The sequence below is a fragment of the Natrix helvetica genome (assembly GCF_964273705.1).
Source record: "Natrix helvetica genome assembly, chromosome: 3".
Taxonomy (NCBI): Eukaryota; Metazoa; Chordata; class Lepidosauria; order Squamata; family Natricidae; genus Natrix; species Natrix helvetica.
In genome coordinates this window covers 73641134-73657807 of record NC_138549.1, presented here as the reverse complement: position 1 = coordinate 73657807, position 16674 = coordinate 73641134, and the positions used below count along the sequence as shown (strand labels likewise).

Below are 16674 nucleotides of genomic sequence, written 5' to 3'. Positions count from 1 at the left end.
AAACAATATTCTGGCAACCACTGTTTACTTAGATTTGCAAAATGTTTTTGACAAATTCATTCACAAAAGACTCCTAAAGTCACAGACAATTACATTTTTTTGGCTCAGAAAGAAAATGAATGAGGATCTAATTGCTAAAAATGATTAACCTCTAACATCTACAAATGTTTAACATAATGCCAATCTTAAATAGAAAAGCTGAAAAACTTTTTCTCCTTCAAACTACATTACAAACCATGGCTCAGCCTATGAAATTGAATTGGTAGGAGATTTTGGAAAACCTTTTTAAAAAAAATGCATTTACACAAGGCACAGTTAAAATTGTTTATTTTATTATCAAGATTAATAACTAATAAAAAGGAAATAGAAATAAATTCATAGAAAACAAAGCTATAAGCATTGCCTATCAAGGAGGTTATATCTCCCTATCAAAGTCAATGTTTCCTTTTAATCTCAGTTGAGATGAAGGAATCTAGTAGAAACCACAATGTATACAGCACAAATGAGTCATTGTTGCAATGGCATTATTATTATATACAAATCACATAATTTGCCCTCCTCTCAGATGTGCATAAAAACAATGATCCTTTTATATTCAAACTTGGCTAATGGAATTCTTCAAGTGTTTTTAACCACATGGGAATTAAAATGTTTCACTAAATAAACCTTTGGCCTCTTTTTTTTTTAAAGAAAAGGGTATCAAATTATTACTCTGATGATGTAATTGTTTTATATATTTAAAATATGGTGTTCAAACTGGCAGAAGGTGTTTTGACTAACATTTTCAAAAAAGGCTTATGTCTTGTATAAGCAGATACATTTATCTCAAGATAATTTGTAAAAATCTCAAGGTAGCTTCTTAAAATGGTAAAGGTCAATATACTAAAGAGTTTGCATTTATATAATGCAGAAATCTGTTTGGATTCAGATAAACTAATATCTGACATTAAGAAATGTTTAGGAAGTGGTAGTTATAGCATTAAAGGAAGGCAATTGGGGAAAACACACTGATCTCATCAATCCCCATTTTCTCTCATTTTATTCATTCACTGCTATGCTGGATGTGTGTATCGTCTGTTGAAGGGAAGCAAAAGCAGTGAGCTCTCTCTGGCTGCCTTTAGATTTAGCCCGAATGAATGCAAACTATCACGTGGGACATAGCCAAGCAATGACGTGAAATTCTGCTCTGTCAGAAGACAGCATCTGTCAAAAGCCCACATTTAAACTGCTGCCTTTCTGTGCAGCAGCTGAGGAACTACGGATTGGATTTTTCTGAACAAAACCTTCAGTTAAATCCCTTTTCTTCCTCACATCTTTCATCTCATCCTTTTTGGTTACTGCCTAGCAACAATGAAGAAAGTGGGCTAAATCTTATTATCAAATGCCGGAGAACAGCTCCCGATTCTAGCTAGTTCTTGCTGCTTTGCCTCGCATCGCCACTAGAAATATGGATACTGAAGAAGGAACACAGCACTGCATTGTCCAAGAAGGGAACCACCAACTGTAAAAGCTTCAATGCTTCTATTGTCAGCAGCAGCAGACAATGTCTGCGAGGATGGAAACTAGAAGTGCTGCTTCCGTCTCTTGAGAAATGACCACAGAAAAATCAAGACAAGAAGGCTGGTGACTAGGGAAGGAAGCGGAGCAGGAAGCATACAGATGGACACAGTGGATGCCTTGAAAAGCAGTCTTGGGCAGCAGGCTGTTGGGGGGAGGGAGATGAAAGCATGGCTGATAGCATCTTTTTGGCTGAAGGGATGGTGTGCCAAAACTACTTGCAGTGAGCTTAATCTGTTCATGCTACAAATGGCCTGAACAAGGAAGGTATGTCAAATCATTGTATATTTCATTCAAGTGCATGATTTCTTAACAGAATAGAGCGCGTTGTCATTCACTCACCAAGAAGTCAGAGTTAATGCTTCCATGGATGATTAACTGTGTTAATGTATATATTTATATAATGTATCAGGGCTTTTTGTATGCACAGCTGATAAAAATGTGACTGGATTGAAATGTGCTTGTTAAGAAAACCATCACTTGTAGTCCAGTGCTAAGACTGGGAAGATTAGAAAAATGAAAAAGAAAGGTGAGGAAAGACTAGAGTTATATAAAAACATCTCCTTCATCCTATCCATCTTTTAAAAAATCAGCTAATGAAACTAGGAATAATTTACTCTTACTAGTGTTTGGGTACTGCAAACCATCAAAGCACACTTAGGCAGTCCAGTAAGTTCAATAGCATCTTCAACCTTTCAAGGCTTGATTTACTCCCTTAGCCCCTAACACCCAGTGTCATCTGATTATTACTAGCAGCCACACCTGATACATAATCCTCCAAAAGGGCTCTAAAAAATAAGGGTAGTGTTTTGGGATTTGAGCATCAGGATCAATTGGGTAGGTAGTAATATCAATAACCATCAGAATTCAATATACTATTGAATCTGCATACAGCATCAATATACTATTTCCTTCAAGATGGGGGCACATATCACATTATCCCAAGTTCTGAGTAGCATGTAATGCTTTGAGCTGCATAGTAACAAACAATGTTATTAAACAACTACACTGCCAGCATTCCTAGTCATTTAAACTTGATGGTTTTGTTTGAAATGCTTATTGGAAAAAACACAGGTTACTTATCTGCAATAAAAATTTAAGACCTCAATCCATTGCAATTTTAATACTGCTTTACTGCCTGAGTCCTTCTCTTTCCAAAACCCGAGCTAACAACTAATACTAAATGATTAATGATTGTTAAGCATAAATGTGTTTTCATTGTCTTAGGCAAAACTCATACTATTTTTTTAAAAAATAGAGAAATCTGATTTTGAGAGGAGAAAATCTGAGGTAAATTATAAGAATAGAATAAACAGCCTGAGAACATGTATTTTGAAATAACTATCATGTATAATGTTTAAAAATCTTTAGTCAAAATAAGTTGTTTTACATTCCATGGATTTTTGTTTAAACTATTAGGATTTTAAAAGGACTAATGAAGATTCCTCCATCTGGTAAGTCTTAATGCAGGTATGTCAAAACTAATATCAGGCCCTATTTAATACAGACATTTAAAAATTTGCCCTAGCTAATACATAAAATTTCATTCTTCCTACTTTTCTCTCAAATATTCTGATTACTGACTGAAGCTCTCAAGAGATAAAAATAAATTATGGACAACTTAATTATGCATGCCTATAACCAAAACAAAACAACATCATTTTAGTATTCAATCTGAGCTGAGCACCTGAAACTCGAGGAGGCATTTAACATAGCTTTTTAATGTAGGCCATGATCCAAAGTGGCCCATTTATGATCAGAGAGCAAGCACTAGCTTCCACAGTTCTGTTCTTGTTTATCTCAGGGCCATGTAGTTTCCTGACCCTCAAGTGTGGCTTTTAGGGATGCTTGAAACTGAGAAAGATCCAGAGAGCATGTGATACCACACATAGTGTTTTGGAACCTAAACTATGAACATTTTGCATTCTGCAGAGAAACCAACTTTAAAATTTATATACATCTAAGTATCTTGACACCTTATATTAACTACATTGTAAGCATATTAAATCTTAGAATAAGTGCCCTCAAAATTGTAATACAATACATGCAAAAATATTAAATAACTGATATAATAGTTAATTTTCTTACAAAATCAATGTAGTTGTTTTCAGCTAAGATTATGTTAAATATTTTATGTATTCTTTGATTGGATATAATGTAACAGTAAAATTAATTAACACTTTAGTCACCTTATTATAATATAATTGGGTGACATATGCTTTAAAGAACAAAATACTGTCCTTTTCTGTACACTATTAAGTGCATTACAAATGTAAATGTAATGAACAAATACCATATTTAAATACTTAAATACAGGAGACGTAGTTTAAATAAAATCTAGTTCTAAAAAGACACAGCTTACAGGAAGTCCTTACGGTGTCCTCCACATAGCTGCACCAGTTAACTGTATCTCAAGTAGTTAATACATATTTGCATATACCAACAAATCAACTAAAAAGATGATTTTAATTTTATTAATTTTTTTAGTTAAAAGTGTAAACTATAAGTTAGACATTATTAAAGTATAATGTTAGAATTTATCCAGGGTTTACATTGTGGATGTTTAAACTTGAAATCTTTCAAGTTCAAAGGGGCAACTTTAATAGGATATTTATTGTTCCAGAGAAAACAGTTTTGAGAATTTTAATTTATAGCTCAAGGATGGTATAAATTTTACAAAGATGTACAGCATCCTACAATTCAAAGCTAAGCCTACTACTTGCTCCTCCTAGTGGTAGTTAGCATGATGAACTGGAGCTTTTGTTCTGAATGACGGAAAATGCTTCTTTTGAGACCCCAAAAGATTTGCTATGTGTTCCATACTGTACTGAATTTTCCTTAATGTCTACTGGAAAAATTAAAAGACTGTATTCCCATTTATTTCAAACTGTTTTTGCTACTGTATATTTAAGTTCCTGTTTTATGAAACACCCTGTTTAAGGACAATTTAACATTATAATCCCTCTCAATCACATTCTTTTTAAAATGAGAAACTGACACTGAATATGCTATTCATGCAAAACAGTACTCTTTTAAATTAAAAAAAATCCAATATATGCTTTAAGCGGTAGTGAAGTCAGTAATTATAGTATAAATATACATTTTAAAAAGTATCTTATTAAAATATTCATACGACTTTTACTCCTGCTCAGAGCCTCAGCATTTAAAACAATGCACAGAATCACAAATCAATTTATATTATATTCAAAATGGTTCAGTTGAGGATAATGTCATGAGTTTTAATATGCAGTATCATAAAACTTCCACATTACCTTTATTCTAGAATACAAAAATGAAGTAACAGTAAGAAATGTTTTATAAATCTACCAAAAATATTTAAATATTGCTTATAGTATCTTATTCATCATAGATAAGTACAGCTTTTCTATGAAGACTGATTTATTTCTAGGAAATGCTACTAGTGGGCATAGGGAGTGGGTCTGTATGTGCAAGTACATAGTTGAAATCCCAAATAAATTACAACAGCTTTTAGAAGCTAAAGGGATATTTAATGTGATTTTTTGAGTATAATATAATCATATAAAGAAAAGAATATCAAGTTCTATTGCAATTTTTAAGCACATTTAAAAGGATCAAAATCAGTTATGAATCAAAATGTTCAATATTTGTTAATTTTGGAGGATATTTAAGTGAGTTATATGCATCCTGAAAATTAATTTTAAAAAGTGCATCTTCTCACTGACTTTCTGAACGCAGGAGGGACCAATGGAAACAAGCCAAGCAACATACTGTGATTAACAGAGCTCTGCTATAATCAATCATTTATGATCTCTATCAATGTAGACAATTTCCCAAGAGTCACTGGGACTAGATACTGTGAATCATGCTAGGTAATGCATTCAAATTAGCTTTAATTAGTTCTCATAATCCTGCCACTGGGTACCAAATTCTTTATATTTGATCTTTACTGAGACCCTTTAGTTTGCAGTTTGTTGAAACATGGTTTTACTCAAGTCAGTAATCATCTTGCTCCAAGCAAGCCTATTTTAAAACAAACACCCCAATAACTAAGTATATGGGATTGTAGCAACTCTGTTACCAGAAAGTACTTTAAAAAAGTAACAGCTGCATATGCCACTGAAGCTGTAACTTCAGTGGCATATGCAGAAGGGATTCTTGAGGATAGAGAGTTGTAAAACCATGGGAATATAATCTTGTTTTGTATCGGTGCCATGTATTAATCTCGTATAATTGTTAAAACAGATTGCACAAATCAAAAATTCAAGAACATCAAACTGGGCAATTATTGGGGATGGATTTGAAGAATAATTTGAAAATTTAACAGTAGTGCACAAGTTACTATCATTGTTTCCTCTTTCTGTAAAAAATGTCTCTTCTTTTTGATATGATCCTTATAAAAAGAACTTTGAAAGCAACCTTTGAAAACTTATTCACTTAAATCTCCTTTGATTTTTGCAGAGCTCACTGGTCACTAGCCATCTCCCTATAAAAGACTCAAGATGAATTCCATGAAATAGCAGTGGATCCCAAACAAAGAAAGCACTTCCTTCGATCATTCTCATATCCATTATTGGATACTTACAACATGCTTCAGTGGAGAAGGCGGCATTGCTGCTTTGCCAAGATGACCTGGAATACCAAACGGTCTCTCTTTCGCACACACTTCATTGGTCTACTCTCTCTTGTGTTCCTTTTTGCTATATTTCTGTTTTTTAATCACCATGATTGGCTGCCTGGGAGAGTTGGATACAAAGAAAACCCTGTGGCATATACTACACGGGGATTTAGATCAACAAAAAGTGAAACAAACCACAGCTCTTTAAGGACCATTTGGAAAGATGCAATTCCTCAAACCCTGAGGCCACAGATGATTATTAATTCTAATGATACAGGATTGTCACCTCAGGGAGTTACTGGTTTAGAGAACACGCTCAGTGCCAATGGGAGTATATACAATGCAAAAGGAACTGGCCATCCAGCTTCGTATCATTTTAAATACATCATCAATGAGCCTGAAAAATGCCAGGAATCAAGTCCATTCCTAATACTTCTTATAGCTGCAGAACCAGACCAGGCGGAACCTCGGCAAGCTATCAGGCAAACCTGGGGAAACGAAAGCCTGGCGCCTGGGATTCAAATAGTTCGGATTTTTTTGCTAGGTTTAAGTATTAAATTAAATGGATACCTTCAGCAAGCCATCCTAGAAGAAAGCAGGCAATACCATGATATTATCCAACAAGAATACGTGGATACTTATTATAACTTAACAATTAAGACACTCATGGGGATGAACTGGGTGGCCACCTACTGCCCAAATGTTGCATATGTTATGAAAACTGACAGCGACATGTTTGTAAATACAGAATATTTAATACACAAGCTTTTGAAGCCAGAGCTGCCTCCCCGGCAAAAATACTTTACTGGCTATCTAATGAGGGGGTATGCACCTAATAGGAACAAAGACAGTAAGTGGTACATGCCACCTGATCTGTATCCAAGCGAACGCTACCCTGTATTCTGCTCTGGGACTGGCTATGTGTTTTCTGGAGATTTAGCGGAAAAGATTTTTAAGGTTTCACTGAGTATCAGACGGTTGCATTTAGAAGATGTGTATGTAGGCATCTGTCTTGCCAAACTGAGAATTGACCCAATGCCCCCACCCAATGAGTTTGTCTTCAATCACTGGCGGGTTTCTTATTCCAGCTGTAAATATAGTCATCTAATTACCTCCCATCAGTTCCAGCCTAGCGAACTGATCAAATACTGGAATCACTTGCAACAGAATAAGCACAATGCCTGTGCCAACACAGCAAAAGAAAAAGGGGGAAAATACCGTCATCGTAAACTGCACTAAAAAGGACTTTTCTAAAAATACTGCAAAGTGTAAAAAGAAAAATCCAGTTGAAAGCATGTACAGTGGCGGGGGGGGGGGATGATGTGCTTAAGAAGGAGATATTTAAGAGGAAGCACTTAATGTGTGAAAATTATTTTTTTAATTTAAAAAAATTATCTAATTCTTTAAAATATTACAAAAGGAATATTAATCAAAAGGTTTTCAATGGCAGGAAAAAGAGAAAAGGCAGTATCAAGATATTTGTGTTAATGTGCAATAATAAGCATGCACAGCTTGGTGGTACAATTGCTATTTTATGTGCCAATAAAATTCACTACGCAAATATTCTATATTAATTTAATTTTTAAAAGATTTTTTTTAAAAAAACAATGAGCGTGAAAAACATAACTGAAAAAATACAAATCAACTTCTCCCACTGACTGAAATTTCAGCTGAGTATACATAATTTTCAAACATGATTTTATGTGGCACCAATGCTATCAGAGGTTTTAAAGAATTCCCTTGCTCCAATAGAGATAATATCTTGGAATAAGAACACTGACAACTATGTAAAATATAAAATCTCATATAGATCATAGCTTGCCTCATTAAAATATTCTTAATGAACTGTTTTCTTGTAATACAGGTCCTTTCAATAGTAAAAACACTTTGATTGCCATGTAAGATACACCAATATTTCTTGACAATTTTTAACCTAATATTTTAGTGATCTATCAAAATAGAAAGGAATTATTTTTAGAGACTACAGTGAGAATATACTAAATCCAAAAGTTGTATTTATAAGTTTCATTTGGAAAATATGTAACAATCTACATGTTAAAAAATATTTAGGTATGTATCATGTTTCCTGTGATGCCATCTATTTTTTCAGTTCACCTAACAGCACCCACCACAAAAGAATTACTCTAGTAACTAGAGTATGTAAAAGATATGATCCTATATCCCACTTGTTGTTATAGCTTAATATTCTACTAACAATGTTTTCCATAAAGACACTCAAACTGAACAGAAAATGGTTTGTAAAACTATCAATTAAATCCTGACATTTGGTGCATAAGCAGTTTTTAAAATTTTTCAATGACACATGCAGATTATATTAAGGTTCTTTAACAGAACTTTTCTGTGCCTTCAAATTGGCAAAATTCATTAATATAAATACTAAATTGTTGATATCACTGCTTCATTGTTTATAACTACACTTCAATCTTAAAAGATATCATGATTTCAAACTTCAAAGATCTGACTCAAACAAAACAAAACAAGAGCCACTATCAGGAAACTCAACTCAGTCCTCCTGAATACTCATGGAAAGCAGATAGTATATTTACAAAATAGGTGAACATTCTCCGAAGGTTTCTCTTCACCCAATGATCTAGGCTACCACCAATATGAATAGTTTCCAACTTCTGTCTTTCATTCTGGCATGTTAGAAGTTTTATTGTATCAAAATAATCTTGTTTTGGCTAGCAACTGACTATGTGTTGCTATTTAGCTATTCTCAAATTGCAGTTCCTATAGTTCCTTTCCATTGGCAATGGTGGCCAGAGTTAATAGTAATAGAGGTCAAAAACAACCAGAAGGCCGTGAAGCACCATGCACAACATTCTTGACTTAGAAATGTATTTAAAGAAGTAGCAGATAAATGAAAACTGGAAAACAGAAAAAGTCATATTTATCCCATTCAATAACTTTCTGAAGAACTTACATTATACCCATCTTATTTTAATGTGGAATTGCAAAATTCCACTGGCTGCTTTTGCTCATGATAAATCTAATTAACTATGTATGCAGTATTCTTATTACCTACAAGCATTAAAAACTACTTCATACCCAACTTGGGAAAAATTGCTTCATTGGTTAATTAAGTACTTGTACTGGCTGAAATATGACTCATTAAAAGGAAATCAAGCCATAGAAAGTTGGGGGGAAAGTATGGAACATTCATTGTTCCTATACTGATATAGAGGGTTAACAGGGAAATGTATCATCATACCATGTTGTTTGTCCCCATCATCCATTAAACAGAGTACTGTCAGATGATAGTCTTAATAATGGGTTACGTTTCTCACTCATAATAAAAAAAATGTACTAGAAAACCAGGAAAGTCAGTTTTCTTTAAATCATAAAACAAAATCTCTCTGAAATCAGATTTGTGGTCATAGATACCACTTCACTACAATCTGATTTTTATATTTCTACAATTAACTAAGCCACATTTTGTAAGCATCAAAACAAAACAAACTGTTCAGAATTAAAATGTTGTACACCACAATGGGCAATTATTAAGCCAATTTACTGATAGCAATATCAAAAAATATTTCATTTGATAGACTCCTTCTGACAACAAAAACCGTTAGGCGTATAGTTCCCAGAATATAATATTCTGTCTTAATCTTAAAGAACAATTCTAAATATGAAACAAACTTTTAAAATATGAGGGAAACCAGCTGGGGTTTATTTTCAACTAGCAGAAAGAAGTGGAAAAAAAATATCACTGTATTTCTGGCTTACTGGGAATTGCTTCCCTTTATTCTTAATAGATTGGAGCCAGAGAAAGTCAACGTTGATTGCCCAAGTTGCACTGAAATTAATGACACTTGTTACGAATGAAATCCCAATTGCTCCAGTAGAAACTAAATAAAATTAAAGCAGTTGGGTTAACATATAATGGCTTTAATAGACACTAGATTTTCCAACTATGATTGTAATGACTATATAGTAAGCATGCATTTTTAAGCCTAATATATTTTTGTTTTATGAAATTATATATTATGAAATAAAATTAGTTAATATTTTTGCCATGGCAAACAAACCATTGTAAGTCTGAACTGTTAAAAGTAGGAATGAGCAAGCCATAGTCCATAAGTGGTTTCCCTGCACCCAAATCACATCACTGAACAAGGCTTAGAATGGCTGCATTTCGATTGAATGATTTCAGAACTTTGTAACTTTTTGTTATCTGGTTTGATGATAAAGATGGGTATGATTAATAAGAATTCATTTCCTAAAGTCATTTATTAAATTAACCCAGTTACTGGAAAAACTTCAAGTCTAACTCTTAGTGATCCATTGACATCTATCATTTCACAAAGCAGGATAGCTGAATTATCCTAGCTATAAATAGAAAGAGTGTTCTAATGATTCAAGAACACAGGTATCCTGATAATACATGTAGGATTGACCAAAGATTTTGAAGGCGGCTCTTGACCAACTGTGTTAAACATAAGCAAAGCACTACTCCGAAAAGCCTCAAAGCTATAGTGCATTTTGAAAGTAGTGTTGGCTTCTTTGAAGACTGTCCACAATATTCTGGGGTTGCTGTACCTAAGGAGGTATTATACTTTCCTGACGGTCCCAATAGAAGAGCTCCATGTATACACATAGGCAGAAAATTAGATAGTCTTAAAATGAACAATGTAAATCTTGAAAGAATGATGGTGCTCTGATGCATTGAGGAGGGTGCTTCACTCATTATCAGCACACTTTGCAAACCACTTCTTCTGCATAAGCGTAATATCCACCCAGGAAGCCACAGAGTTTATATAGTAACCATGAGCCAAGGCTGCTTTTTGTATCTATTAATAATAATACAGTAATGGTATAATAATCTACATGTTAAAAAATATTTAGGTTAGATTGTTGTATCGTGCAATGTATGTTATATGTAACAGTGGGCAACCTAGATTAAGATTATACTAAATAAATCACGGAAACCATCTTAACATCTTCCATTAAAACATATATTCACAATTTGGAATCCTACTATAGGATACACCCAAATTTATCCTACCTTTTCTTTTTTATCACAAATTCTCCATTTTTTGTTACTGCACATTAAGGTTTTTACACAAGGAATTTTTCCAATTTATAACAGGGAGGAATTTGAAGAGGTGTTTTTTTTTTTTCATCATTTCTATATAGTCTTTTCCAGCATGAACTCTTCTGGTAAATTACATGGAACTGTATTTTATTCATTGTGAAGTAACCTACATAACTACCTTGCTACTAAATTATCATTTTATAATCTTTCAGTTTACTGTTATTAGTTATAGTAATATTTGGCAATATTATTGAAAAAAATCTTACATGTATATTAGATTGTAGGTGGCTGAAAAAAGAAAGCTGTTTTAATTTCATTTATAAAAGCCATTCTTTATTTCATTAGAGCAATTATGTTACCAGGGGAAAAAAGATACAGATAAACAGAAGCAATAATGTTCTTAAATTAATTGGAATATGGAATTACGAAATGTCATTTCTACATAGTATCTCTTAGTGTAGTTAGCGATAAAGTAACTGAAACTTTAAGGCCACCTGAGTCTGATTTCTGCTCAGGAATATTCTTCCAATCCATTAACACTGAGTTTTTACCTAGTAGCTAACATCACAAATAGTTTTCACATGAGGGATACTTTGTGATGGCTGAGAGCCAATATGGCATAAGTTTTAACGGGTGAAAAAATTATGCAAAAAAGTGAAATGGTTTTTAATGGAGCACATGTCACATTATTTTTAAAATTGTATGGTATTCTTACTCTGCAATGGAACAGTAATTATTTTCACAAACCCTTAAGAAAACAGGGCAAAAGTTGTTTTTTAACTCATTCAAGGCAGAATGGAGGTATCTCCAATTCATTACCGGTATTTTCCCTAGAACTTTGGCCCCAACATATCTTACATAAAAAGGACACTTTGTTCTTTATATTCAACTATTTAGTTGTTTCTTTGTGACCTGATAAGCAACAGTTGTTTATTCATACATGCATACATACAATTGATAAGCCATCTGACTTCTAACAACTCTTGTATCAACTACTATTTTACCCAATCTGGAGAAGCTGTGAGAAGATAGCTCTAGCTATTTTATTAACTTAAGGACTAATTTTCTTTTAGAGCATCACTATAATCAATAAACTGACAGTGATCCATATTCTTTATCTCAATATTCAGCAATAATACACAATAATACATTGATAAAGGATAACATTTTTCCATGCCATCTTCTATTCCTTTTGTATAAAATCCCATATGTTCTGCTCGATGTAATCTGACAGATTTTCGTCACTGAAGAATTCATTACATTCTGTCTCAAAATTGGAATTTAAAGGCGTCTATTAAAGCTGACAACTTCTACCCCCAATATAAAGAACAATTTATCTCCTTCAATAAAATGTAAAAAACAACAAACCTATGAATACTATAAAAGCAGATTCTATAGGCAAACATCCTTTTCAGTGGCATGTTTTTCCATTAAAGAAACAATAGTTTCAATAAGCATTACACATCTATTTTATTTAAAATAAGGAAGGCTGGGGGGGGGGGGGAGCAAGGGATAAAATATATGTTGTGATGCAAACCTTGCTCCTTATATATTTGTATGCAATATCACAATGCAAGTATGAAATAGCAAAGCTTCTGTTGTACGAGTGCTTCATCGTTTGGTATCATCATGGCTAACTGTGGACACTTATGTACAGGACTGAAAATGTTGCTTCTGCCCCCTCTAGTGATGTTACGACATTATTACTACATTCTTTGCAGATTTAGGAAACATTCTGATCCTTTGCATATAAATCAGACATTTCTCCATCTAGAAGATTCACCAAAATTAGAGCAAGGCAGAACACCAGCATCTGACTAATAGTCAGGAATAAACTATCATAAAGACAAAAAACAAAACAAGATACTAACAAATGTGCCTGTTTAAAGGGTTCTTCACCATTAAGCATGGCTTATGACATGTTTAGAGCTTACCAAGTTGTAAGTCTAACATACCTTGTAATTTTGACCAAGAGTGTTTTGATATTCAAATCTGATATTTTTCTTTGCTTTGTTCCACTGGGCTACACTCAATCACCATTAACCATAAATAAGCCATGATTACTAGTTTTTAAATATGTAGCTTTAAATAAAAGAATGATTTGGTCAGTGCATTGACCAAAACTTTAAAAGCATACAAATATTTTGTGTATGTATACATGTGAGCACTAAAGGAAAAATAACTGATTTTATCTGGCAAATATCATCTTTATTTCATTTCTAATTGTTCATTTCCTTGTTTCTCCCATTTATCCAATCATGGGAGCAAATTAATTTGTATCTTAGCACAATATTCCATATAGTTAATGATATGTTCTATAAACCCAAAGGTTTATGATTATGGAGTGCTTTGGGGGGTGAGGGTATTTAATGTACTTATCCCTTTATAAGAGATTATGAAAACTTTCTTTCAGTAACATAAAATCTTGAAAAGATATATATCTATTTATATGTAAAAGATCCAAATTTGTACTTTAAATTCATCATGAAAAACAGGAAAGATAACTTTGACCTGTTTCAGATTTGGAAGAAATACTGCCCCAATAAAAAATAACCTGTTTAAATTTTTTAGGACCTTTCTACATTCTCTTGCGGTGATCCTTTTTTTAAGTTTAAGTCAGTATCTGTCTGTGATAGGAAGAACACACTGTGCAGAAAATGCCCAAGCTTCTTCTCCTCCCACTGTTGTCTAAGAGCTTGCTGTTTCTTTTTCAATTTAAACAGGCTCAGTCTGATGGGGAAGAATTGTGAAGAAAGAAAGAAAAGTAGTGGTTGGTAAGGAAGATGGGGAAAAGTGAAAAATTGAGAAGAGAAGAAAAGGAAAGGAAAATAATTCAGAAATGAGTCGAAGACACCAGAACTGAGTAGTGGAGAAGCAGACCAAAATATTACCTGTGGGGCTAACAGAAGTGACAAAGCTGTAACAGTTGCAATGATGATATGAAATAGTAGCAGCTTTCCCACAGCTAGAAGGGTTGGAGAATAGTAAGACAGACTATCCTGAGAAATAGAAGTACAGCCAGTACAGCCCCAATACCCATCCACCAGTTAGAATTTCCTACCATTAAACAAAGTACCAGAGTCATTGCTAGAAATCTGAGCGCCAAAGAGCCTAGAACAGTAATGGCGAACCTTTTTTGCCTCGGGTGCCAAAAGCACTTCCGTGCCCCCCCGCCGTGCCCCCTAAACATGCGCACGTGATCTTGGGAGGGCTGAAGCCAGGACGGGCCTTTCAAGGTAAGCCAGATCTCTCCTTATTTTGTTCTAAGACTGGGGTTCCTGAAGGAGGCATTGGGGGGGGGGGGTCCGCTACCTCGGAAGGCTTGAGAAGGCTACCCCTCTGCTTCTTGGGGGAAATAATTAGGATGACTTGGAGATGGCCCCAATTCAGCCTATCAGCCTGGGAAATGCCCTGAAAGAAGCCAGTTGAATAAGGCGGCTATTTCTATCCGAAACTCACAAGTTTCCAATGCTAAGGAGGGAGAAGCTGTAGCTCCAAGAGGCCTGCATGCAGCCCCCAGCAAAAATAAAAAATAAACAAAAACCCAGGGCAAGATCTCTTATAAAAAGCAGGACCCCTGGCCGGCTCCATTCTATAAAGAACTATCCAGAGTTTGGTTCTTTCCAACGAAGCTTCCCAAGAGTTCTAAAGTGAAACCTGGGGAATTGATTCCAGATCAAAACGGATGGAAACTATGCTTACAACCTCCCCCACCCCGCCCCTGTTGACTCTGCCAAACATCCCTGCGTTGCAAGCAGGAGAGAAAGGTGGGGGAGGGAGGGAGGGAGAGAGAGAGCTCAAACAATTTAGCAAATGGCAAAATCCCACCTACCTGTAACAATACCCAGGAACGTTTGGAGAGAATATCGCAGCCACAAATCACTCTCTCACACACACACACACATTTATATTTCAGTTTTAGCCAGCCTAGAGAATCTTTATTCTCTCATGCTCTTTAATTTTTAAAGTTTTTTTTAACCGACAATTTGGGGAACAATCAGGCCACCAGCCACCTTAGTCAGGCCTGGAAGCCCGGCATGTTTTTAACCAGAAGATCAACCATTTGCCGAGTCTGGATCCAAGGGACTTTGAAAAGCAGCTACCCATTAATTTGCTGATTGATCTAAAGGAAGGGGGGTGGACACAAACTGAACAGAACAAACTGAAAGGAATACGGAAGATCAGAAATAGGAGAAGAGATCAGCTGAAGAGCAAAAGCGTCTCAGAAGAGGAAAGGCATCTCAGAAAGCCCCGCTGCTAAGGCAAAGAAAGTGCAGCGTCCTTCGTACACTGAGCTCTAGAGACTCCAGCGGGCTCACAGTTTATTTCAAAAACTGGGGTGGGGGATGGAGGGTGGGAAGAAGGGTGTTTTCTTGTTTGCTATTCCGGCAGACGCAGGACAAGAGGCGCTCCCCCGCAAAACTTCCTCACCAGCTGCTCGACCAACCGCTTGGGCCGAAGGTGCAGAGCCCACAGGCTTCTGGAGGGAATGGCTGGCTGGCTCTTCTTGGGGAGGGGGTATGTGGATGCTTATCTTTTGAAAGGGGAACATTTGACGTCTGGGAAAGCAGAAGGGATAAGGGGAACCGGAGGATGGGAGCCCCTCCAGCGCAGCCCGCGCCAAGCTGGAGCTCTCCGCAGCGACTTAGTTCTCCAAGAAGGCCAAAGATGTGCTGAGATTGATGTGCAATTTCCGGTTTGTGCTTTGGGCCATTTTCCAACCTCTGGAGGCTTCAGGAGGCTTTCCTGAAGCCTCCGGAGGCTGAAAAATGGCACAAAATGAAGAGCAAAATCAGCTGGCCAGCGGGCGCATGCATGCTGGAGCTGACAAGGCAACACCTTGCGTGTCCTAAAAAATGGCTCCGCATGCCATAGGTTCGCCACCACGGGCCTAGAAGAAGCAAAAAACAGCAGCTATGGAGTTGCTGCCACCAGCACAAAGAGCAAGTCACAACAGCCTATGACAATCCTATTAATCCTTCACCCAGCAATTGATCCATAGAGCCAATGCAAGTGACTGGAAACAGAAAGTTGTGAGAGAACTCATAATGGCTTAGAAGTAGAACTAAAACAGATTAAAAAGGATGAAGACCTCCAGGATTATAGCATTCTTCAATGCTCTTGTACATTTCATTGCTAGCTTCCTAAATTTTCAGGGTTTTTTTGTGAGCAAAAACAGACAAAGGGAAAGATGGAAGGGCAGCAGGTAGGATGCCCTCAGGTGGGAGAAGGTGAGGGAACTCTTCCACATTTGGATCACAATCCAGACTTATTCAACTCTTATTTGATGTGTCCCATGGGCTGACTACATTAATTTGGGAAACAACCATTTGTAGTATTCCCATTGAAGAGGTATTATTAGGTAAAGGTAGAAAACACATCTCTGGTCCCTAAAAGTTTCGCTACTGAAATGCTTTATGAATGCTTAAACAAGTAAAATAAAATGTCATATTTTTTGAAT

The 16674-nt window shown here is 35.5% G+C and overlaps 2 protein-coding genes across 2 annotated transcripts in view; one reads left to right on the top strand and one right to left on the bottom strand.

Moving 5' to 3' along the window:
- CDC73 (cell division cycle 73) overlaps positions 1-16674 on the bottom strand; it is a 103957-nt gene that overhangs the window by 42511 nt on the left and 44772 nt on the right. The window lies entirely within an intron of this gene.
- B3GALT2 (beta-1,3-galactosyltransferase 2) lies at positions 1248-9752 on the top strand. The gene is made up of 2 exons (XM_081949234.1): positions 1248-1824; positions 5998-9752. The coding sequence occupies exon 2, from the start codon at positions 6125-6127 to the stop codon at positions 7391-7393; it is 1269 nt and encodes a 422-aa protein (XP_081805360.1). The 5' UTR covers positions 1248-1824; positions 5998-6124; the 3' UTR covers positions 7394-9752.

Excerpts from the sequence above, each read along its gene's own strand:
- B3GALT2 (XM_081949234.1), top strand. The coding sequence starts at position 6,125 with ATGCTTCAGTGGAGAAGGCGGCATTGCTGCTTTGCCAAGATGACCTGG.